The sequence below is a fragment of the Marmota monax genome, unplaced genomic scaffold (genome assembly GCF_021218885.2).
Source record: "Marmota monax isolate L192 unplaced genomic scaffold, Marmota_monax_Labrador192_F-V1.1 WCK01_AAM20220418_F8-fsc00001, whole genome shotgun sequence".
Classification (NCBI taxonomy): domain Eukaryota; kingdom Metazoa; phylum Chordata; class Mammalia; order Rodentia; family Sciuridae; genus Marmota; species Marmota monax.
In genome coordinates this window covers 50,316,686-50,343,741 of record NW_026693777.1, presented here as the reverse complement: position 1 = coordinate 50,343,741, position 27,056 = coordinate 50,316,686, and the positions used below count along the sequence as shown (strand labels likewise).

The window sequence follows — 27,056 nt, the reverse complement described above, 5'->3', positions numbered from 1 at the left end:
TTTTCAAACTGCCAACTTGTTATTTCCTGGCTATCCCACCAGTGTCTTACAGTCAACGGGTCCCAAATGAATTCATCATCGTCCCCTTCCTGGCTTTCCTGTTTCTGTTGATGGTATTACTGTTCCCTCTGCTCTCCTGACTGAAAAAGTCTGAGTCATTCTTGACTCATCCTTCTCTCTTATTCTCTATGTCAAATCAACTACCGAACCCTGTAACATCTATTTCCGTGATGTCACTTGAATGGGTCTCCTCCTCCCTATTGCGACCATCCTTCCTCCATGTGGGTTGTCAGTACCTCCATTTTCCCACAGGAACATCCTAACTTATTCCCTCACTATTAACCCACCCACCTCCACACTGCTATAGGCTTCAGCCTCCTCAAACCCAGATTGCATCAGGCTGTTACCAGCAGCAAGACATGGTTCCCCACTGCTGCCACATTAAATACACACTGTCTTTTAGCTTCATATGTCACAATTCCTTTTCCAATGTTCCACATTCAAGTTAAACTTACTAATCATTGGTATGGGACATGAGTTTTTTTTTCCTTGAGCTGCTTTATTATTTCAGTTGTCTTGCAAAAGATGATAAAATTGTCTTATGTTACTAATTTCTGTGTTATGTGTATATTTATGCTAGTTAGAGCTTCTTTGAAGATTGGACATTCCTATATTATTTGTCTCACATTTTTTTGCTTCCTGTAATGTTCAAGAAATTATGCATAGTAGGCATCTAGGAGCTTTACATGTGTGAAATATTTCAGCTTTTACAACAATTGTATTTCCATTTTACCGACGACAAAACTGTGATGCAGAAAAGTTAAGTAATTGGTTGTGATTCCCTAATGAAGAAGTGGCAGAGACAGGATGAAAATTCACCCCATCTGGCCCCAGAGCCCACACTCTTGACCACTAAACTCACATTCATCTCTTTTACCTGCATTCCTGGTATCAACTGTTTGCATTTTGCTAATGTTTTGAACTGAACCGAAGTGTAAGGCATGTGTCCATTAATGATCAGATAGATCAATGGCAGATGGAGTGTGCATATGTAACTTGACATCAGGAGCTGATTTAAGGTGCTTCCCAGGAAGTCAGTATTTAGCTAAGACACAGCTTTGTGGTATTTTTGTCCTACTTCTTCTTATTTTTTTTCTTATTCTAGTACATGGGCTGTGTTGAAGTGCTGCAGTCAATGAGGTCACTGGATTTTGGAATGAGAACCCAAGTTACAAGGTAAGAGATTAAAAATTATGGGGAGGTTTAACATCTATAGTTTAACATCACAACAATTTCTCCTGCAGGAATTTCATGCAAGCTTTCAAAGTCATTATGGGTTTTTATCCATATGGCTAGAAGGTAGAACATACCCCAGTGACATTGCATCTCAAGTGGCTTTATCTCATCATGTGAAAATTACCCAACTGTGTGGCAGAGCATCTGTATTCCATATGAGGACTAGTAAGATGATTCAGTCTACAGAAATAGCTGGTTTCCCAGGTACCAAAGTACTTAAAATTGTGTCTGGAAATAGGACATTACAGAGCCTCAGACCTGTCAAAGAGGTAGCTAAAAATAAGAGTAGGGAAGAACTTTTAATATAAAAAAATCCCAAGCTGTCTCCATTTATGCCATCCCTGACATGAAAGTCAGTCTGAGCTAGATGAAAGAGTTGAACCTGGGGGGGAGCCATCCAAGTGGCCCCAGATAGCTTATGGGAAGAAATCAATCTTTGTTATGTAGAGCTCAAGTAAAAGACTGAAATACAAGGCATGGTTCATTATAGCCAAGTTCAAAGCAAGGAAGTAAAGGAGAATATGTGGGGGTGAAACTTGTAACTGGGAACACTGTGAGATGAGAGAGATGAGGTGAGAGGACTAGGATTGACAGTGGTTTAGAATGGAGACTTGTGCATCTGTGGTAGATGGTGCTGTGTCTCAGGGGTGTGCCCAACTGGATCTGTGGGTGCTACCTGTTCTGAAGGTGAAGGTTCTTGTTGCAAAGAGAGGAACTTGTTCTAATGATCATTCCATGGAATTCTAGGCCTAGAAAAGGATCCTGTGATCAAAAAATTTGAGAAAGAACCTTATTGCTTTTTAGGAGAATCACAATGTACAATGATATATTAAGAACTCTGAGAGGTCCTGTGCAAAATTAACTTTATGCCGGGCATGGTGGCTCATATCTGTAAGCCCAGCAGCTTGGGAAGCTGAGGCAGGAGGATCTTGAGTTCAAAGCCAGCCTCATCAAAAGCAAGGCACTAAGCAACTCAGTGAGATCCTGTCTCTAAATAAAATACAAATTAGGGCTGGGTATGTGGTTCAGTGGTCGAGTGCCTCTGAGTTCAATCCCCAGTACCCCACTTCCCAAAAAAGAACATTACCTCAAATATTTCTAAACTTATTTGGCTCAAGAATCTTTTTTTTTCCACATAATATAAATAAAAAGGGACTGGGGTTATGGCTTAGTGGTAGAGCACTCACTCGCCTAGAACATGTGAGGCACTGGGTTCAATTATAAAAATAAATAAAATAAAGGTATTGTGTCCATCTACAACTAAAAAATTTAAGAAAAAAATATAAATAAACAATCCTTGTATCCCTAGGGTTCCATGGGATGGACTTTAAGAAATGCTGATTTGATATTCTGCCTTATGAGCATTGAAATATGTCTTTGCAAACTTCTAACCAATCCTTGGCATTTGATCTAGAGTCAAAGAAATGAAGTAAAATCCTGGATTTTTGCTTGCTTGTTTGTACACTTGATACCTACCCCATCCCTAGAGCATGGAAGAGCTTTAGTGAAAATATTTATCAAATCAGTGCAAGTTCCTCTTGATTCTACTTGCAGTATTTGGAGATAGCTACCACTTTCTTCTCTATGTCTTCCCTTTTGCATTCTTAGCCCCTTCAATGATCCTTCAAGTGATGTGGGGTCTGGACTACTTTCCACACTGTTAACCCTATTTTGGAAATGTTTTAAGCTTTATATCATTTTGATGATCCTTAATATGAGAAAAAACCTTCCTGTGATTGATCTCCCAGGTGTCTGGGATAGGGGCACAGGACAAAGGAATGTCCACTTTCTGGACCTGAGTGCTATGGTCTAGGTGTACCTTTTCCAAAAATTCTTACATTGAAACTTAATTGCTAGTGTGATCATATTAAGATAGGAGGTCTTTACTAGGTGATTAAAGGCAGATCCCTGGTGATTGAGATTAGTGCTTTTATAAAAGAAGTAAAATGGAGCTGTTTGCCCCTTCTGCCTTGTGGAGATGCAATAAGAGGCTCCCACGTATGAAGCAGAAGCCAGACACTGATTCTGCTGGTGCCTTGATCTTGAACTTCCCAGCTTTCAGACTGCAAGAAATTAATTCTTATTATTTACCAATTATCCACTCTAATGTAGTTTGTTATAGCATCAGGAATGAACTAAGGCACTGACAGTGACTTTTCTCAGTTCATTCATCCATTCATTCATTGACTCATTCTCATTTATTAAAGTATTTATAGTATGTCCATTAAGTGCCTGAAACTGTTCACGAACTAAGGATCCAGCAGTGAGTAAGAAAATGTCTGCTCTCATGAAATTTACATTCTGGCTGGGAAAATGAACTATGGCAAGGAAATAGATATGAAATAAACTTTTAGGTAGTAATAAGTGTTATTACTAAAACAATAATTCAGAATAAGAGAATAGATGTGTAGAGACTGGCCTTTTAAACTTTCTTTTATATCTTAGTTATAAAAACACTGCATGTTTACTCAGAGCATTTGGAAATTAAAAAATATGAAAGAGGAAATTACTTATATTCTCACCTAGAGATAATGTCTATTAACATTTTATGTTTTGGAATTTCTTTCCAGTGTTTTTATTCTATGCATGAGCTCACAATGATTTTTTGCAGAAAATATGAACCATATTATATATTTCTTCCATATTAATCATTTTCCTATTGCTCCAATTGTTTTCTTTACCTTTCTTTCTCTCTCTCTTTCTTTCTTTCTTTCTTTTTTTGTAACGGAGATTGAACTCTGGGGCACTTATTTTACTGAGCCATATCCCCAGCCCTTTTCATTTTTTATTTTGAGACAGGGTCTCACTAAGTTACTTAGGGCCTTGCTAAATTACTAAGGCTGGTCTCCAACTTGCAATCCTCCTGCCTTGGCGTCCCAAGTTGCCAGGATTATAGGCATATGCTACCATGTCCAGTCTTTAGCTCCCATTTTATATATATATATACACACATACACACACACATATATACACACACACACACACTTATACAGCGGAATGTAATATATAACAAAATTTACCATTTCTAAGTGTGCATTTCTGTGGCATTAAGTATGTTTATACTGTTGTACAACTAACACCATCATCCATCTCCAGAATTTCTTCATCCTCCCAAAATTAAATTCCATACTCATTAAACACTAACTTCCTATTCTCTGCCTCCTCACTTACCACAATCTCTGGCAACCACCACTTCTACTTTTTCTCTCTATGATTTTGACTAATCCTAAATACCCTATATAAATGGAATCATATAGTATTTGTTCTTTTATGTCTGGCTTACTTCATTTAGCACAATGCCTTTGAGGCTGAGTGCTGTTGTAGTATGTTTCAGAATATCATTCCTTATTAAGGCTGAATACTATTCTATTGCATGTATATACTGAAGTTAGTTTATCCATCCACCAATCAAAAGATATTTAGGCTGTTTCTTTAAAGAATTTTTAATGGCTGTATAACATCCTTTTAATTGTTGTAATACTGCTATGAACATCTTATCAACATCTCTTGAGTATTTCTATAGGACAAATTCTAGAATTAGAATCATTGATCAAACAACTTAAATATTTTAAAGGCTTCCGATGTGTATTGCTAGGTTGTTTTGCAGAACAACTCTACTAATTGAAAACTTTTCTCCTTCATCATGTATCTATGTCTCTTCTAGAGTCTGGGGATGTAGCTCAATGATAGAGTACTTGGCCAGTATGCACAAATTATTTAGCCCTTGGACTCAGTCTCTAGCACTGCAAAATATAAAATACAGATAAAACTTTATAAACTATGTGTCTATACTTTCTTATTTAGAAAATATTAAAAAACTGACTTATTCCCTCTGCTATGAAGATTCAGCTTCTCACTAATGTACATACCCAAAGGAGAAGGTCTGGCTTTGCCTTTGGATATTATTCTTTATAGATATATCTATATGTGATACAGACATAAGAGATTATGTTTTGGGCAGATTTATAGAAGCTTGAGGGTGGTGGTCTTTTTCAGATTTGGTAGTGAGGAGGCCTCTCTGAAGAGAAGAAATTTGAGCTAAAACCTTAGTAAAGTGAGGGATTTAGCCACAAGAGTATTTGGGATAAGAGAGCTCAAGACAGAAGAAAATGGCTATGGACATTATCTGTCCCCAGCATCAACATTTTGGCATGTAGTTTGGTAGAAGTATGAAGGAGTATGCACCTTCTCCCAAGAATGGATTAAAAAAAAAAAAAAAAAAAAACATTCAATGAATCTCAGCCCAGGAGAGGGAGAGATTGATTGGAGGGGAGGTCTGAGTTTTAAGATACTCTTTGGTAGCCTGGGGATTTCATCTGCTATGGGGCTTGAAATTTTTTAAATTAATTTTTAAAAATTTATATATGACAGTGGAATGTATTACAATTCATATTACACATATAGAGCACAATTTTTCATTTCTCTGGTTGTATACAAAGTATATTCACATCAATTCATGTCTTCATACATGTACTTTGGATAATGATGACCATCACATTCCACCATCATTTCTAACCCCATACCCCTTCCCTTTCCTTCCCTCCCTTCTGCCCTATCTAGAGTTCATCTATTCCTCCCATGCTCCCTGCTCCCACCCCACTATGAATCAGCCTCCTCGTATCAGAGAAAATATTCAGCATTTGGTTTTTTGGGACTGGCTAACTTCACTTAGCATTATCTCCTCCAACTCCATCCATTTACCTGCGAATGCCAAGATTTTATTTTCTTTTATTGCTGAGTAATATTCCATTGTGTATAAAAGCCACATTTTTTTAATTCATTCATCTACTGAAGGGCATCTAGGTTGGTTCCACAATTTAGCTATTGTGAATTGTGCTGCTATAAACATTGATGTGGCTGTGTCCCTGTAATATGCTGTTTTTAAGTCCTTTGGGTATAGACCGAGGAGAGGGATACCTGGGTCAAATGGTGATTCCATTCCCAATTTTCCAAGAAATCTCCATACTGCTTTCCATATTGGCTGCACCAATTTGCAGTCCCACCAGCAGTGTGAGTGTACCTTTTATTCCGCATCCTCGCCAACACTTATTGTTGTTTGTATTCATAATAGCTGCCATTCTGACTGAAGTGAGATGAGATCTTATGATTTGCATTTCTCTAATTGCTAGCAATGATGATGAACATTTTTTCATGTATTTGTTGATTGATTGTATATCATCTTCTGAGAAGTGTCTGTTCAGGTCCTTGGCCCATTTGGGGCTTGAAATCTTGAGGTTGATTTCCATATGAAAGGCCAACCGTCATTCACCTTACTTCAGAATCTTGTACTAAGCTTCCCCTTTCCAGCTTCCTGAACCCATTCACTGGGATTCATCAGGCTCCTCTCACCTTGATGTCAGACTGGCGCATTCAGTAATGTGCCTATCTCGAAGCCATGAAAGTTGCTGCCTCTGAGCAGATGGCTTCATTGTTCAAATGTGATCAGGTTAAAAAAAATGGTTCACTTTCCCTACAGACTCTATTTCCCACCTTACTTCCCAAATGTTTAATCTTTTTCATTTTCTTTTAACTTTTCCTTCTTTCCCCTTGTTCTACTTCTTTAACCTGTATGTGTTTTGACATTCAACACATATTTAATTTACTTTATTATGATTTTCATGGATGTTATCATTTAAACATTATTGTTAAATCAAGTTTCAAACTTTTTTATTTAAAATTTTATCTGTTCTCAAAGTTTTCTCGTTTACCACATTGTCCTGTTCAGGACAAGACAAAATTTTCAGTGAGCCAGTTATAATTTCGAAAGAAAGAATTTTATTTTGTGTGATCACACACAGCTATCTCCTCACATTTTCTATCAAACATGATAATTCAGATGTGAGTGCTGATAAATTAGTGTAGCTGAAAGTCTCCATTATGGGTACAAACAAATGGGGGCTGATGTCCCTCCCATAGTAAATGTCTCACCATCTCTAGGTTGCATATAATAGACAACAACGTGACGTCCTGGTAATGAAGAGGAGCCACAGTTAAGATGTACCAAGAGGATCCCCATCTGAAACAGGAGAGAGATGGAGCAGAATTCCTGTCTTTATGATGAACTTTTTGCCAATTGTCTAAGTGGTGAATCCATAGGAATCAGAACTCAGAAGGTACTCACACGAGAGCAAAGAAAAAGAAAAGGACAAGAGGCCATTTACTTTCTCAGTAGTTCCCCAGATTACACCCCATTCAAACCTCTCATCACACTTCTCTACCTTGACTTCAGGTGGACCGCAGGGAAAATGAGAAGGTAGACAAGTGGAAGACATGCTGAAGATGATAGAGACATTGCTTTCTCCTGGAAGACTGTCCTCGTGATTTTAAAAGCAAAATTAAAGAAAGAAAACAGCCCTCATTTGATCCAAGTTGAGAAACACATACACACACACACACACACACACACACATACACACACAAAATCAGGTGATTGAAACCTAAAGCCCAGCTTCCCTCCCTTGAGTAACCCACCACATCATGAAAAGATGCCTCCTTGGTATGTCCGGGGGGACCTGTCTTAGACACTGAAGGAGGAATAGACACATCAGGGTAAACCCAGTAAATGAAGCGGTGTGATGAAGCTTGACTTCCAACCTGAAGAACAGAACCTCATATTTTGATGCCCAAAGAATCGTAGAGGAAATATGTAATCCATCACCACATCACCACAGTGCATATTCTACCCCAAGGTGCAGGGCCAACTGTTAGCAAAGGGAACTCCAGACCCTCACTTTACTCCTTTGTCCTCTTTCAGTATTTGGTGACTTTGTAACTCATATTTATTTGGTAATAAAATCAGCCAGGCTGAAGTGCAAGGCATGCAGCACTGGCTCCCAGGACAGCTAGGCACAAGTGGCTCACAGTGGCTTTGCTGTATTTGCACACTCGCCATCCCTGGGGTTCTGTGAAGGAAAATGGGGAGCTTCCAGAGAATAAGTGGTGAGTGCTCCCTTTTGGGGTTCTGTCTTAAAATTCATTTTCTCTAGCTGATCATCTCAGGCTGCACATTGTGGTTTATCTGCCCCATTATGCCATGGGGAGAAAAATCTCTTGAGTAGTATTGTTTTTTTGGAACTGCTGCTATAGACAGTAAGTAGGCTGTTTGGGTGATTTAGTACTAGGTAAGGCAACAATGAAGCAGAGATCATAATTCAGAAGATATTATAATTGGACTAATTTCCTGTTTGTATGTAATGTTATTGCTCCTGAGCAATGATTCTGAAAATTCAATTCACTAACTTGAAATTTTTGATTCTTTGGCTTTAACAGGACATTAAAGGTAGCTCTTCAGGGTCTCTCTCTCTCTCTCTCTCTCTCTCTCTCTCTGTGTGTGTGTGTGTGTGTGTGTGTGTGAGAGAGAGAGAGAGAGAGAGAGAGAGAATAACCTTTTGATGCAAAGCAGCTCCAAGGTACAGTTGAACATTTCCATAAGGTCTGGTGCATGTGGCTTTTAAGAGTTGTGAACATTAGGAAGACAGGTATTCTGTAGAGATCAAATATCTGTGTGTTAGGTGATTACATTAAGATACCCATTTGTTTGAAAACAGCCTGGCATTTATCTAAACTTCCTGAGTGTTACAGGATCAGGATTGTTGAGTATGTATATCTCTGCCTAAACCTTGGAGTAGTTGAACAGCATATGGTATATTGATTCTGTGCTGACTTAGGATGAAACCTAGGAGTAGGAGTAGGGTTGCAGTTCAAATGGCATGCTAAATGAGAACCACCAGAGTGGAGATAAAAGAATGAACCTGTCAGGCAGGGGAACACACCCCAGGGAAGACTTTTAAAGTTCTAGTTTACACCAAGGATTGGAAACAGGCATTGTGGCTAAGATGGAATGTACATGGCTGGTTAAAACAAGTCCCATTGTTCGTTGCTCAGAAGAGTATTACGACTCCAGTAAGGATCTGGAGTCCCAGGGTCAGGTTCATGACCTTTATCAGCCTTTAGAACAATAAGCCATGCAATGAAACATAACATTCATAATTAGTATTTCCTAGGTGAGCACTGGTATAATTGGATATATTTAGTTTCACACGTTTAGATGTCAGGAAGCCTTTGCTGGATGTTTGACGTGGCACATGTGTGAGTATGCAGACAGTGACGGCTTCCCCCCCCCCCAATTTTCACTGTCCTCCAATTCCTCACAATCTATTTAAGGCTAAGATCTCACTTCTCAAATACTTGAGATAAATAAAACAGCCCATTAAATTTCTTTTAGAAGTCTTCAAAGACCTAACTAAAAAAAAAAGTATGTCTCCAATCAATTAGAAAAGATTCTTACAGTATGATGGAGTTCTGTGCAGAGAGAAGGTATGAAAACCAACTGTACCCTTGTCCTCTACTCAGTGTATTCCACATGGCAGGTGCACAGTGATTATTGGAATGAACAGATTTAAGATTAAGAAGTGTACTTAATTATACTTCAAGTGTAAATGTGGTACATACACACCATGAAATACTATTCAGTCATAAAAGGGATGAAATCCTTTTATTTGCCTCACCATGAATGGAACTGGAGATCATTAGGTTATATGAAATAAGCCAGCCACAGAAAGGCAAGTACCATATGATCTCACTCATGTGGAATATGAAAAATCTAATCTCATAGAAGTCGAGAGTAGAATGGAGGTTACCAGAAGAAAAGCAGAGTAGGGAGAAGGGAAGGAGGGGTGGGGAAAGATTGATCGATGGGTACATTGATCAATAGTTATAGTCAGATAGGAGCAAGAAGTTCTGGTGTGCTGTTGTTGCATAGTAGGGTGAGTATAGATAACAATAATGTACTCTCCATCTCAAATTCAGAGGAAAGAATTTTGAAAATTTTTATCATAAAGAAATGATACATGCTTGAGGAAATAGATATGTTTAAGCTGATTTAAATATTACCTACTGTATGCACATATCAAAATGTCACCTCATTAACATGTCTAGCTTGTTTTTCTTTTTTTTTATTGGTTGTTCAAAACATTATAAAGCTCTTGACATATCATATTTCATACATTAGATTCAAGTTGGTTATGAACTCCCAATTTTACCCCAAATACAGATTGCAGAATCACATCGGTTACACATCCACATTTTTACATAATGCCCTATTAGTCACTGTTGTATTCTGCTACCTTTCCTATCCTCTACTATCCCCCCCTCCCTCCCCTCCCATCTTCTCTCTCTACCCCATCCACTGTAATTCATTTCTCTCCTTGTTTATTTTCCCATTCCCCTCACAACCTCTTATATGTAATTTTATATAACAATGAGGGTCTCCCTCCATTACCATGCAATTTCCCTTTTCTCTCCCTTTCCATCCCACCTCATGTATCTGTTTAATGTTAATCTTTTCTTCCTGCTCTTCCTCCCTGCTCTGTTCTTAGTTGCTCTCATTATATCAAAGAAGACATTTGGTATTTGTTTTTTAGGGATTGGCTAGCTTCACTAAGCATAATCTGCTCTAGTGCCATCCATTTCCCTGCAAATTCTATGATTTTGTCATTTTTTAGTGCTATGTAATACTCCATGGTGTATAAATGCCACATTTTTTTTATCCATTCATCTATTGAAGGGCATCTGGGTTGGTTCCACAGTCTAGCAATTGTGAATTGTGCTGCTATGAACATCGATGTAGCAGTATCCCTGTAGTACGTTCTTTTAAGGTCTTCAGAGAATAGTCCAAGAAGGGCAATAGCTGGGTCAAATGGTGGTTCCATTCCCAGCTTTCCCAGGAATCTCCATACTGCTTTCCAGATTGGCCGCACCAGTTTGCAGTCCCACCAGCAATGTACAAGAGTACCCTTTTCCCCACATCCTCTCCAGCACTTGTTGTTGTTTGACTTCATAATGGCTGCCAATCTTACTGGAGTGAGATGGTATCTTAGGGTGGTTTTGATTTGCATTTCTCTGACTGCTAGAGATGGTGAGCATTTTTTTCATGTACTTGTTGATTGATTGTGTGTCCTCCTCTGAGAAGTGTCTGTTCAGGTCTTTGGCCCATTTGTTGATTGCGTTATTTGTTTTCTTATTGTTTAATTTTTTGTGTTCTTTGTATACTCTGGATATTAGGGCTCTATCTGAAGTGTGAGGAGTAAAAATTTGTTCCCATGATGTAGGCTCCCTATTTACCTCTTTTATTGTTTCTCTTGCTGAGAGAAAACTTTTCAGTTTAAGTAAGTCCCATTTGTTGATTTTTGTTATCAACTTTTGTGCTATGGGTGTCCTATTAAGGAATTTGGAGCCCGACCCTACAATATGTAGATCGGAGCCAACTTTTTCTTCTATCAGACGCAGAGTCTCTGATTTGATATCTAGCTCCTTGATCCACTTTGAGTTAACTTTTGTGCATGGCGAGAGGAGGAGATTCAGTTTCATTTTGTTGCATATGGATTTCCAGTTTTCCCAGCACCATTTGTTGAAGATGCTATCCTCCCTCCATTGCATGCTTTTAGCTCCTTTATCAAATATAAGATAGTTGTAGCTTTGTGGATTAGTCTCTGTGTCCTCTATTCTGTACCATTGGTCCACCCTCCTGTTTTGGTACCAGTACCATGCTGTTTTTGTTACTATTGCTCTGTAATATAGTTTTAAGTCTGGTATCGCTATACCGCCTGATTCGCACTTCCTGCTTAGAATTGCTTTTGCTATTCTGGGTCTTTTATTTTTCCATATGAATTTCATGATTGCTTTATCCATTTCTACAAGAAATGCTGTTGGGATTTTGATTGGCATTGCATTAAACCTATAGAGAACTTTTGGTAATATCGCCATTTTGATGATGTTAGTTCTGCCTATCCATGAACAGTGTATATTTTTCCATCTTCTAAGATCTTCTTCTACTTCTCTTTTTAGGGTTTTGTAGTTTTCATTATATAAATCTTTCACCTCTTTTGTTAGGTTGATTCCCAAGTATTTTATTTTTTTTGAGGATATTGTGAATGGAGTGTTTTTCCTCATTTCCGTTTCAGAAGCTGATATACAGAAATGCCTTTGATTTATGCATGTTGATTTTATATCCTGCCACTTTGCTGAATTCATTTATTAGTTCTAGTAGTTTTTTTGTAGACCCTTTTGGGTCTTCTAGGTATAGAATCATGTCATCTGCAAATAGTGATAATTTAAGTTCTTCCTTTCCTATTTTTATGCCTTTAATTTCTTTTGTCTGTCTAATTGCTCTGGCCAGTGTTTCGAGAACTATATTGAATAGAAGTGGTGATAGAGGGCATCCCTGTCTTGTTCCAGATTTTAGGGGGAATGCCTTCAATTTTTCTCCATTGAGAATGATGCTAGCCTGAGGCTTAGCATAGATAGCTTTTACAATGTCGAGGTAAGTTCCTGTTATCCCTAGTTTTTCTAATGTTTTGAACATAAAGGGATGCTGCACTTTGTCGTATGCTTTTTCTGCGTCTATTGAGATGATCATATGGTTCTTATTTTTAAGTCTATTGATGTGGTGAATAACATTTATTGATTTCCGTATATTGAACCATCCTTGCTTCCCAGGGATGAATCCTACTTGATCATGGTGCACAATTTTTTTGATGTGCCTTTGTATCCGATTCGCCAGAATTTTATTGAGGATTTTTGCATCTAGGTTCATCAGAGATATTGGTCTGTAGTTTTCTTTCTTTGAGGTGTCTTTATCTGGTTTCAGAATCAGGGTGATGTTGGCCTCATAGAATGAATTTGGCAGAGCTCCTTCTTTTTCTATTTCCTGAAATAACTTGAAAAGTATTGGTATTATTTCTTCCTTAAAGGTTTTGTAAAACTCCGCTGTATACCCATCCGGTCCTGGGCTTTTCTTGGTTGGAAGTCTTTTGATTGCTTCTTCTATTTCATCTATTGTTATTGGTCTGTTTAAGTTGTGAGTATCCTCCTGACTCAGTCTGGGCAAATCATATGACTTAAGAAATTTATCGATGTCTTCACTATCTTCTATTTTATTGGAATATAGGTTTTCAAAATAATTTCTAATTGTCTTCTGTATTTCTGTAGCGTCTGTTGTGATATTGCCTTTTTCATCCCGTATGTTAGTAATTTGAGTTCTCTCTCCTCTTCGTTAGCATGGCTAAGGGTCTGTCGATCTTATTTATTTTTTCAAAGAACCACCTTTTAGTTTTGTTAATTTTTTCAATAGTTTCTTTTGTTTCAATTTCGTTGATTTCCGCTCTGATTTTAATTGTTTCTTGCCTTCTGCTACATTTGCTGTTGTTTTGCTCTTCCTTTTCTAGGGCTTTGAGATGAAGTGTGAGCTCATTTATTTGTTGGTTTTTCCTTTTTTTGAGGAATGACCTCCAAGCGATGAATTTCCCTCTTAAAAGTGCTTTCATTGTGTCCCATAGATTCCGATATGTTGTGTCTGTACTTTCATTTATCTCTAAGAATTTTTTGATTTCCTCCTTTATGTCTTCTGTAACCCATTGATCATTCAGCAACATATTGTTCATTTTCCATGTGATGTAGGATTTTTCCTTCCGTCTTTTATCATTGATTTCCAGTTTCATTCCATTATGATCAGATAAAATGCATGGTATTATCTCCACCCCTGTATATTTACTGAGGGTTGCCCTATGGCATAATATATGGTCTATTTTTGAGGAGGATCCATGTGCTGCTGAGAAAAAAGTATATCCACTTGATGATGGTTGATATATTCTATATATGTCAGTTAAGTCTAGGTTGTTGATTGTGATATTGAGTTCTATAGTTTCTTTATTCTGCTTTTGTTTGGAGGTTCTGTCCAATTGTGAGAGAGGTGTGTTGAAGTCACCCATAATTATTGTGTTGTGGTCTATTTGATTCTTGAACTTGAGGAGAATTTGTTTTATGAACGTCGCAGCACCATTATTTGGTGCATAAATATTGATAATTGTTATGTCTTGTTGGTGAATTAGCTTGTTTTTCTATAACAGTTAAAATTAAAGTGGAAAAATTATTTTCAGTACAATAACAACATCACCCTGATCATCATCATTGCTAATGTAAATCCTATGGGGTCATCTCATTCTTAAAAGTTTTTCACTTTTTTTTTCTGGTTATGGAAAGTAAATCTGGGTTATTGTGGAAATCAGTAAATGGAATTAAAATAGAAGAAAAACAGACAAAACACTGAGATAACCAATAGTAACAGTTTGAGATATAGTTTTTCAACTCACATCTACAAGCTCATAGGGGAGCATGTGGTGCATATTAATTGATAAGCTGTTTTTGCCATTTATTGTGCTCATTTTCTAAAGCATCAGGTCTGAGTAGTAATTCTTTGACCTCAGCTTTAAGGTAAAAGGAATGATTTTAAGTGTATCCATTTGCCATAAGTGTATATTTATTGATTCTTTTTGGTTTTGAGTAATAGAAAAATGATGGCCTAGTTTAAGCAAAAAGAGAAGTTTCTCTTTTTTACTTATTTATTTATTTATTTTATTTTTTGCTACTGGGGATTGCTGTACCACTTAGGTACACGCCTGACCCTTTTTATTTTGAGGCAGAGTCTTGCTAAGTTGCAAGGCTGGTCTTAAACATGAGATCCTTCTGCCCTCGGCTCCTGAGTCACTAGAATTAACAGGTGTGCACCTCCAGGATTGCCCAGAAGAAATTTCTTGGAAAGGTTATTGGGGTAGCTCATGGAACCCGAGAAGCAGTGAACAATCAAGCAAATAAGGACCAAGTTCAGGACTTCCAAGGCCTCCTCACATCCCCGGACTCTCTCAGTTCCAATTATCAAATTCTCAGGAAGGCTGCTGATGGTGATTGGGGCCAATTTCTGAACCATTCACCTTTGTCCAGGATGGCGTTGTATTGTGGCAATATGGCAGTTCTGTGATAATCATATACTGGGCAGGGTGGAAGAGACAAGCTGTAGGAAGAAAGGGAAAGGGAGGGGAAGGAAGAGGAGTAGTAGGAGGGGAAATGCTAGGAAGATAAAAGTCTTATAAAATAGAAGTAGTAAAAAATAATTTCCATCTCAAAGGGAAAATGAGACATCATATAAATTTCTTTGGGCACTTTAAAAAAATAAAAGAAAGAAAATTGAGACTATTTAAATCATCCCTAAATGCTCCACTAAAATCTCATGCTTGCAAAATAGTTTACTCAATATTTAATGTTATTATAGCAGTGCATTAATTTTGGAACATACATCAACTTCACTGCATTTTTATGTGGTGGTTGGACATTTCTGGAAATTTTGAGAATCCATGTCTAGGTACTGTGTATATTTATGTCCCTTTTATAGGACTTAGGGCATGGCTTTAAATATTTTTAGAAATTTATTAAATGGTCATAGTTTTTGTTCCATGACAAACTATTTAAAGTATATCTTTATTTTACTTGTTGAGGGACTCCTTGGTCAGGAATGAAACTCCCAATTATAGCATCTTTTCCTTGGAAAATATGATGCACTTTATGGAGTGGTTTCTAAAAATATGTTGCAGCTAAAAACAGGGCTGCTGATTTATCCATGTACATCTCTAGAAATCTGTAGATATTTATCTTACAAGTACATACCACAAGCAGGTTATATACACACATTCGCCAACCTAAGGCAGAGAGTTATATACCTGTCCAAGTCCATGTATGGATAGGCAATGGATGGCCTCAAGAGCTTGAAGGGAAACAAATTAATTCAGGGGTTAAAACACATGAATGTTAAAGCCCATGCATGTGGAAGAGACTCCAGTATTCTTATACAGTATTGCTGAATGAAACAGGTCTCTTCATTAATGTCTTCCCAGGCCTCCCTTAACATGCAAACCAGATGAGAATGCATTCTACTATTTTCCTTTTGTGGTCCTTTTGGCTTCCTTAAGGCTGAATTTCTAGTTTTGATTTTGTCAGTGGCCAACCCCTCATCAGAATCATTTTACAGTGCAAGTAGAACAGGCCTTTTGAACCACTGTTCCTGGAATCACCAATGCTATAGTTGTGTCAGAGCTTTCTGAGAAAGCCCAGTGTGCCCCAGAGTGTGTACGGCCTGGATGGGATTTGGTTCCCTAAGGTCCTATTTCAATGAAACAATCATAAGGGCATCCTTTGTCTTTGGGCTTAAAGGTTCTCCCTTGGAAGTTTGAGTCAGAGACTGGTAGGTTTCAGAACCACAGTGCCTGAAACATAGTTGGATCAATGAGTATTTGTTGATTAATGGGGAAGTTTCAGTGTTTCTCAGACCTAGATCACATATTTGGAAATGACCCTGGAGGTTTTGAAGTTTCCATGGTTACTGCTGGTTAGAGAAAAGCAAAGACCTAAAGAATCTAAAACATGGGATCTGGAATTCTGAAGCTGGCCAAATTGCAGAATGAGAAGCTCATAGACAATTGGATCAGGTAACTTGCTCCACAATACAGTGTTTGGCTATGGGCACTATATATATATACACACACACACACACACATACACACATACACATACACATATGTGTATATATATATATATATATATATATATATACACACACATATACGTTGTATATATATATATATACATATGTGTATATATATGTACACACACATATATATACATATGTATATATACAAAAGAATGTATATGCACAAAAGAATAAAAATAAAATCACTGAAGATACTCAGTTTGGTTCAGACAGCCTTGAGGTCCAAGTTGATTCAGAGGAAGAGTTTCTCGATCCACACGAAACTGGCTGAACTTCAACTTATTTGTAGTTAAAGGAATAACTTCAACTGTTAGCAGACAGTTGACAGAGAAGTTCATTATTAACTAATAGCTACTACCATTAACAGTTTCATCACAAATTCGACATTTAGAAATAGTAATCCTGTTGTAAAAACAGGATTGAGATATAGAGAAATTAAGGAATTTATCGAGGTCGCCTGGCAAGTCCAAAAGTAGTAGAGCCAGAAACCTGCCTCACTCTTTTGCACTATGCCTCAAAGTGAGAGAATTTTAAGGAACAAATCTCAGGGCAATGCTAAAAGCCAGAAGTAACAGAATAAGAAGATGTTTAATCCTCAGTTTTGAATTTGGCCTTGGTTTAAATGCCAGATTCCTCATTAGTAAGTTCTTTCTGAAAGGGCTTCATAAAGAAACTAACAAATGTATAAGTCAGGATACTTTAATGTCCTTTTCTCTACTAAGGGAAAAAACAAAGTCTGCAGTTCTCATTCTAGTATGCAAGGACTCGTGAGAAAGAATTTTGGATTCTACTCTGGAAGTTTTGAATCAGGAACATTCATGTCTAAGTTCTCAGGTGATGCTGATGCTGCTGGTATGAGGACCACACTTTGAAAAATCACAGGTACCAGCCTATCAAGTATCCAAATGAGGTCTCCAGTTAGCTCATAAATCACATGGAAATCTTTTATTTTTTAAACAAATCACCCCCCCAGAAAATCCCAAAAGCATCTTGAAGTTTTTATTTTTAGGAAAGGAAAGCAGGATACCAGGGGAATGCTAGAGCCATTTTTAATTCTTCTACTCTCTAAGAACACAGAGAAATTAATGATATAGTTCTGTTTTAGTCAGCTTTCTGTCACTATGACCAAAGGCTTGACAAGAGCAACATAGAGGAGATGTGTATTTGCACATGTTTGAATAATAAGGGGACAGTTCTTTTTGATTTAGATTACCTGTGCCACTTATGAAACATTCTCTGACAATGACTTTTTTCCCTGTTGTCTGTATAGCATAGATTCTTTTTTTTTTTAACCAAAAATTTTTAAATTGAGGCATGGTATTTTCACATCTTCATGGGACATATTATGATAATTTGATACATTTATGCAATGTATAATCATCAAATCAAAATAATAAACATTTCCATCTCTTCAAACATTAATTATTTTGTGTGTTAGGAATTATTTTTACTTTATTTTTAACTTTTTTTTATTAGTGCATTATAGTTAAACATAATAGTGGGCTTCATTTTGACATATTCATATGCATAAAACATGACTGGCACCATTTCAATCCCAAATATTTCCCTTCCCTTTCCCTACCTCCCTCTCCTTATCCTCTTCTTCTACTCTATTGATTTTCCCTCTATTTATTTATTTTTAATTGGTGCATTATAATTATACATAAAAGTAGAATTCATTGTGATATATTCATACATATACCTAGCATAGTTTGGTCAATTTCATCCTGTAGTTAGTTCCTCCTTCCGATTCTTTCTCCTTTTCCCTAAATCCCCTTTCTCTTCTCTACTGTTCATCTTTCTATTTTCAGGAGATTCCCTTTTCTTTTAATTCCTCATTTTTTTTCTAACTTCTGCATGTGAGAGAAAATATTTGACCTTTGATTTTTCTGAATTTGGCCTATGTTTCTTTTTTTATAATTTTCTTTTAAAAAAATTTTAAAATTTATTTGTTCTAATCAGTTATATATGATAGCAGAATGCTCTTCAATTCATTGTACACAAACGGAGCATAATTTTTCACTTCTTTTTTTGTACATAAAGTAGGGTCACACCATTTGTGCAATCATACCTGTACCTAAGGTAATAATATCCATCTCATTCCACCATCTTTCTTACTCTCACTCCCCCTCCCCCTTCCCCTTTGCCCCATCCAAAGTTCTCCCACTCATCCCATGCCCTCCCATTATGGATTAGCATCCTCTTATCATAGAAAACATTTGGTCTCTGATTTTTTGGTTTTAGCTTACTCCACTTAGCATAATATTCTCTAGCTCCATCCATTTACCTGCAAATGCCATAATTTTATTCTCTTTTAATGCTGAGTAATATTCCATTGTGTGTATATACCACAGTTTCTTTATTCATTCATTTATTGAAGGGCATCTATTGAAGGGTTGGTTCCACAGTTTGGCTATTGTGAATTGTGCTGCTATAAATATTGATGTGGCTGTGTCCCTGTAGTATGCTGTTTTTAAGTCCTTTGGGTATAGACCATGGAATGGGATAGCTGAGTCAAATGGTCATTCCATTCTAACTTTTTTAAGGAATCTCCATAATACTTTCCAGATTGGTTGCACCAATTTGCAGTACCACTAGCAATGTATGAGTGTGCCTTTCCCCCCACATCCTCACCAGCACTGATTGTTGTTTGTATTCTTGATAACTGCCATTCTGATGGAAGAGAGATGAAATTTTTAGAGTAATTTTTATTTGAATTTCTCTAATTACTAGAGATGTTGAACATGTTTTCATACATTTGTTGATAGTGGGCTATCTACTAAGGAACTTTGTTTATTCCCTTAGTAGAGAAAAGGACATTATATCTTCTGAGAAGTGTCTGTTCAGTTCCTTAGCCAATTTAATGATTTTTTTTTTTTTTGGTGTTGAGTTTTTTGAGTTCTTTATATATCCTAGAGATTTGTGCTCTATGTTATGTGCATGTGGTAAAAATTTGCTTCCATACTATAGTCTGTCTCTTCACCTCATTGTTTTGTTTTGTGTGTAAAGAAGCTTTTTAGTTTGAATCCATCCTATTTATTTATTCTTAATTTCCTTTTGTGCACTTCAGGAGTCTTATTAAGGAAGTCAGAGTCTAATCTGACATGATGAAGATTTGGGACTACTTTTTTTTTTTTTTTTAGCTTTCTGTAAGCATGGGATTGTCTTTTATTTATTTATTTATTTATTTATTTACATATAACAACGGAATGCATTACAATTCTTATCACATATATAGAGCACAATTTTTCATATTTCTGGTTGTATACATAGTATATTCACACCAATTTGTATCTTTATACATATACTTTGGATAATAATGATCATCACATTCAGTCATCATTAATTACCCCATGCCCCCTCTGCCCTATCTAGAGTTCGTCTATTCCTCCCATGTTCCCTCTCCCTATCCCACTATGAATCAGCCTCCTTATATCAAAGAAAACATTTGGCGTTTGTTTTTTTGGGATTGGCTAACTTCACTTAGCATTTGGCCTGTTTCTTAACATAATGTTCTCAAGTTCCATCCATTTACCTGAAAATGAAGTAGTTTCATTCTTTTTTTTTTATGGCTGAGAAAAATGCCTTTGTGTATATATTCCACATTTTCTTCATCCATTCATCTGTTGAGAGGCACCTTGACTAGTTCCATAACTTGGCGATTGTGTAATTGCACTGCTCTAAACATTGGTATGTGTGTATCACTATAGTATGCTTATTTTCGTTTTTTTGGATAAATACCAAGGAGTAGTATTTATAGCTGCGTGATGTGGTAGTTTCATTCCTAATCTTTTGAAGAATCTTCATACTGCTTTTCAAAGTGGTTATACTATTGATGCAGTTCTACCAATAATGCATGAGTGTACCTTTCCTCCCACATTTTCACCAGCATTTATTATTTGTGTTTTTGATGACTGCCATTCTAACTGGAGTGACATGAAATCTCAGTATACTTTTTATTTGTATTTCCATGATTGCTAAAGATATTGAACCCTTCTTAATGCATTTGCTGGACATTTATATTTCTTCTTTTGAGAAATGTTTGTTTAGTTCTTTTGCCCCTTTATTGATTAGGTGGTTTTTGGGTTTTTTTTTTTTTGGGTGTTAAGTTTTTTGAGTTCTTTATGTATACTGAATATTAATCCCCTGTTGAAAGAGTAGCTGGCAAAGATTTTTTCCATTTTGTAACTTCTCTCTTCACACTCTTACTTGTTTGCTTTGCTGTGCAGAAGCTTTTTAATTTGATGCCAGCCCACTTATTAATTCTTAGTTTTATTTCTTGAGCTTCAGGAGCCTTATTAAGGAAGTCAGTACCTGTGCTGATATGTTGGAGTGTTGAGACTATGTATCTTCTAGAAGTTGCATACTTTCTGGTCTAATTCCTATATCTTGCTACACTTTGAGTTGACTTTTGGATAACACAGATTCTTAAAAATAAAAAAAAAGATGTCCTCTAGTTAAGTGTATATGCAAATCTAAGGCGACATATAATTCTGGCAGCAACTAATTGGCAGGTCTTAGGTAAATGGAGAGTTTAGGGCAAAAGGTTTCCTGGAGTACTCTCAAGGTTAGCTGCTGAGGGAGTGAGGGAAGCAGGCTGGACACAAGGAGAGGCTGAATATCAATGAAGTCACAACAAAAGTCTCTGCAGATACCATGGGCAATTCTGGAGTTAGGATAGCATTTTAGAGTTGTTCCAAATTGAGGCAAGAGGACAAGACCCTCCAATCCCATAGTGACCAGTAATTGGATGCCTGCTACCTCTCAGGGTGAGACATATGCATGGGGAAGGTGACTTCTCTGGGGAGAGGACAATTTCTGGGGAAGGAACCCAGTTGTGTGCAGTCTACTCCAGCAACTGAGGAAATGAGTACCTCCACTTTGAAGGAGTGGGGAGAGTCTTGTTTATACAGGGAGACAAGGTCCACACTTTGTTTCAATGTCATGGGGACACCTAAACTTTTATATATTGAACACATTTTATGTCCAAAGTAGTCTGAGAGATTACATGGGGTATTTAAAGAAAATCATACATGCAATCTGCCTTTATAGAAACTTGTACTATGAAGTACTACTTGTATAATAGACATAATTTTTACTATTATCGAATGTATTATCTATAGCATCCCAGTTATAACACATAGAATACTTTGCTGGTACTGGGAACTGTATAAAATAGATTTGATCCAGTTAAAGCAGAAAGCCATTAGAAGGATAAAGCAATAGCAATGATTGGCATTTACTGAAAATTGTTCAAACACTATCCTATTTTATATATTTAAGGGATTGAGACCTAGAAAGCTTTAAAAACTTGTTCAGGGTCACAGAGACTTTAAGACACAGCTAGAATTTGAACTCTAGCTTGCTCTAGAGGAAAACAAAGCAACTGGGGCCAGTCCAAGATCTTCTGGATCCTGTTTCTCAATAATTATGTTCAGAGAATCATAGTCTGCAGGCCAAATTCAGCCAGTGGCCTGATTTTGATTTTTGTTACCTTGCTGTCCAGGAATAGTTTTGATATTTCTAAGTGGTTGGGGGAAAAAAAGAAGATATTGTGACATGTGAAAATTATATAGAATTCAAATTTCAGTGTCCATAAGTGTTACTGGCATCACAATCGTGCCTGTTCATTCATAGACTGTAGTTGCTTTTCAAGCCATAGTAGCAGAGTTGAACAGTTGTGACACAGACTGTATAACCTGCCGATCTTAAATTATTTACCATCTGGTCCTTTTCAGAAAAACGTGCAGAGTGATTCTCAACCTAAGCTCATCTGGAAACACTTGGGAGAGATTTTAAAACTTCCAGTCCCTAAGTCCTATCCTGTACCAATTAAATCAGAATCTCTAGAGATAAGACTCTGTCTTCAGTACTTGTTAACACACTCCTTGGACTTTCTCCAATGTGCAGTCAAGACTGAGAACAACTGCCTCGAGTGGGAATGCAGTTTGAGGTACAGATGGACCCAGACTCTCTGCCCCCAGACTGCCAGATGGAAAGAGAATGCAGGTCACTCTTGCCACCTGCGTGTGCTGGGAGCAAAGAAGTCCAAGACCTCCAGATGCCCGCTGGTAAAAGCATTCCCCAAGAGCAGGCAAGGCAGGGAGGCAGAGGGGAGAGGAGTGGATTTGCCAAATATCTACTCCAGCACAGAGTGACTAAGTTGAAGACAGATTTTCCCCCAAATGGAAATCATCAAATATACAGGGAGTGTAGCCTTCCTTATCAAGCCTCTAGGAACAGTTAACCTCATTCCTTAGCATCCACTAAAGAAACCATCTGGTCAAAGCTGTAGAGCACAAAACCAGTTTCCCTATGTAGCTGAGTCCAAGAGACTTTTGAATCCATCATGTGAACCATCAACTCTGCTTCAGGATTGGCTGAGAGGCTTGTCAAAATGAAGATCCTAGCCCCATTACAGACTTAGAGAATCAAAATCTCTACAAACAACCCTGGAAATCTGCATTTGAACAGTTACCGGTTGATTATTGAGAACTTGAAAGTTTTTTGCCACTTACCTGAATGGTTATGCTGGCAAATTCCTGATGGATGTGCAGGTCCAACTGTCCTTTAGTCATTTGCCACTGTGGACTTAACTGGCTAGCCCAGGAATGATTCCTTTAAGAGCACACACCCACATTAAAAAATGAACTTTTCAGATAAAATTGATAACATATATGCCAAATGGCCTTTTAAAGAACCAGTTATTTTTTTTTAAATGTGACGAAAGTTGTTCTTTCCAACATTTGCTGTCTCACGCAATATTATTAACACCTTTGCAGCAAATTGGTTTAAATATTAAACAGGGCCAAATCTTCCTTCTTTGAAAAAAAGGCCAAATTTTTTTTTTTTAATTTTTTTTTATTGTTGGTTGTTCAAAACATTACATAGTTCTTGATATATCATCTTTCACACTTTGCTTCAAGTGGGTTATGAACTCCCATTTTTAGCCCATATACAGATTGCAGAATCACATCAATTACACATCCATTGATTTACATATTGCCATACTAGTGACTGTCATGTTCTGCTACCTTTCCTATCCTCTACTATCCCCCCTCCCCTCCCCTCCCCACCCCTCTTCTCTCTCTACCCCCTCTATTGACCTTCATTTCTCCCCCTTGTATTATTTATCCCTTTCCCCTCATTTCCTCTTGTATGTTCTTTTGTATAACCCTGAGGGTCTCCTTCCATTTCCATGCAATTTCCCTTTTCTCTCCCTTTCCCTCCCACCTCTCATCTCTGTTTAATGTTAATCTTCTTCTCATGCTCTTCGTCCCTACTCTGTTCTTAGTTACTCTCCTTATATCAAAGGAGACATTTGGCATTTGCTTTTTAGGGATTGGCTAGCTTCACTTAGCATAATCTGCTCTAGTGCCATCCATTTCCCTGCAAATTCTATGATTTCCAAATTTTTGTAAACAGATACATATCATTGAAAATGAAATGGGGTGAATAAAAAGTGGTTGATCAAGTTGGATCTGTTCTTTTTTTTTTTTTTAAATGGAAGAACTTTGACTTTTAAGTGATCACATTACATGTCAATGCACTCTTTAAAAGCCACACCTTCATAATATTTTGAATATTTTCTCTCTAATAGAGTTGTTTTAAAGAAGCCCAGATTATCCCAAAGTAAAGGAAAACAGAGTTTGGGCCTGAAAAATTTATTCATATTTTGTATGAAAACAATTCTTGTCATTTTCATAAGGCATAACCACTTACAAAGGCTACAGACTTCATTTTGTGGGTGTAAGTGTCTGAATATTGAAATACATGATCCTATTATAGGAAATTATTGTGAGATAGAGAACATTAGCACTTACTTTCTGTTAACTAGGGAGACTTGTAGGGGAGAAGTGATACTTGGAATAGGATGGTCATTTCACCTCATTCCAGTGTGATTAATGGTCCACATTTGTATCAGAGCCAAAGGACAGAAGAACAGAGTAGACAGAACAACCTATGTCCTATGGTGGCTGAGCTGGGTCGAATTGCAAATGTACTTCAGAATCAGATTTTCAATATAATTCAGGAGGACAGTGGTAGATAAGTCAGTGTGAGGGTAAATGCTATGGCAGCGCTGAAAGGTTTTGTTTGACCACCTGGGACCTGAGATGCATGTTTCTAAAATGAAAGGATATATTTATAAGCTGGGTGTACCCTCCTTGAGTGAATGGGTGATGCCCCTTGATAAAAGCACAAAGGGAGTCTGAAGTTTCCATTTTTAACTGGTCTGTGGACACTGACTCTGTTCATTATGCCTTATCGCCATGTTGGCAGGCTCATGTTCTAAAATGTCCTGTCCAAGGGCTTTCACAAGTCCTTGGATGTCTTTAATTTCACCAAGCTGAACAAAATTGAACACATAGATCACTGAGACTTGATGTCCTGAAGGCAAAGATTTTGAAAAAGATGGCACTGGTTTCCCTAGAACAATTGGAATAACATAATACCACACCGAGGTGGAGTCTGAATGACTCACAAGTCCCTTCATTCACAACATGAAGGCAATTCGAGACTTTCAGGGGACAACTTGACCCTTAGACATTGTTAACTGTTTTCTTTAAGGATCATGTTGGAGATGAGAAGTAAGGGGAAGTCCCTTGGGAAATAGAGGCAAATTAGTGTGGCCAGAATCTTTTCAGTTTGGAAAGGTTCTTTTCTATTGCCACAAAACTGAAACCACTCCTTCACTGTGTGTGTGGACATGTGTGTTATGTGAGACAGTGGCTGTGACTGAGTGTGTGTGCAGGGTGGGGGATTGCAGGAACATTGCCTGCAATCATTCCAGAGGAATGATTATTTTTTTTTTGCCTGGTTTCATGTGACACATTTTCTGGCTTTTCTATTTACTGAAGAACTGCATTTTCACTGGGAGAAAACTGCCCTGCAGCCCTTCCCCCCATTAACTGTACCACTTTGTCTTGGATTGTGATATTGCCTTCCAAACTTGGGGGGAAGAAAAGGAGAGGGGTGTTAGGCAACATTGCTGCCAAAGGAGCTTAACTGTTTAAGGGTTAAAGACACAGAAAAATTATAACTTAAGTACTGCAGTGGGCCTGGGGTTAGTGAAGAAAGATGGCTTTGTTTAGATGATTGGTTTGGACTTTGTGAAGGCAGACAAAATATCTTTTTTTGGTCTTATGGCGTAGGCAGGGTTTTATAGTCTTAAAAGCAAATCTTCAACTGCATTCTCCTTCTCTTACATCAGCCCACTTCTCCCCTTCCTTCTCATGTGGTGAAACAATAAACAAAGTGGCCACTGTTGGTGTTGTGGGGTGTTTCTCTCTTTTTCTAGAACAGGCTCCCAGGATAGAAATCTTCAGCCATTTAAACTCCAAAAATTCTGCTCCTCTAAGAGAAGACAAGTGCCAAATGTTTGCTAGCTGCAGAGGATCTCATGGCAAGACAGCTCCAAAAGGCCTATGCAGAAATGCAGACTGCTGGCAGCCAGGAAGGCGGGAACCCTGGGCCCTGGGAGAAGTCGCCACTGCAGGCTCCCAACTGTGTTTTCTTTTTCGGTAGCATTTGTACAGTCAGTGTATTAGGCTGGAGGGTGTGGCTGAGACTCCAGAAAAACTCTGAAAGTACTATTTGTTCTTGAAAATATTACAGTTAATTTCTTGATCCCACTCTCAGGGAAAGAAAAGATCTTTGAAAGAAAAGCAACAAAATGCAGGCATATATCTGTTTTCCATGCCTGAAATTTCCAGATCTGTTAACACTGACATCAGCAAAGAAAGTGAGTTTCAGAGGTTATTTTTAAGCAGTGGTTTACAAATGCTTTGGGGGCAGTGCGGTGGGAAGTGGGCCCTTTGAAATTGAATAAAGGTAGCCTGAACACATTTTTTTTTTTGGGTGGAGGGAACCCATGATTCATTTTAGAGTTTCAAATCCAAAACAAAACAAAAACCTCTCCATTTTCAAAGTAAGTTCATAAGCACAAGTTTCCCCCTTGTTTTCTTTTGAGGAGAGTTGTATATCCAGAGATTTTCACACTGTAAAGCTGCAGGCACCTCAGCTGGGGTGAGTGTGTGAGTGTTCACATGCCTCTGCCAGAAGGCACTAGCAGCCAAGGGACAGAATGCAAAGGCTGGGGAAGGGTTGGGGCTTCAGCAAGAGCCTTTTCAGAGCTGATCCCAGCCCATTTCCCCTTTTCCCTTGGCAGTTTAGCTCAGCCACATTGATGTGAATGTTGGCTAAAAGGTAGTCCTCTCTCTGTAGGGGACAGGGGACATGAGGAAAAGAAGGACAATCAATATCCCCCCACCCCCACCCCAGCCTGGGCCTCCTCCTATCCACCTGGCCATGTTGCTCTTCCCTGGCTGAGTGAGAGTTTTGAAGTCAGACCTGGATTTGTATTCTGTGTCTTCCACTATCGGCT

General features: G+C 37.8%; 1 protein-coding gene across 1 annotated transcript in view; it reads left to right on the top strand.

The window, feature by feature from the left end:
• The window catches only part of Shc4 (SHC adaptor protein 4), a 140,887-nt gene that overhangs the window by 33,924 nt on the left and 79,907 nt on the right, over positions 1-27,056 (top strand). Inside the window, exon 2 of the mRNA XM_046460733.2 lies at positions 1,166-1,236. Within this exon, the coding sequence (XP_046316689.2) occupies positions 1,166-1,236 (71 nt within the window). The remainder of the gene's footprint in view (positions 1-1,165; positions 1,237-27,056) is intronic.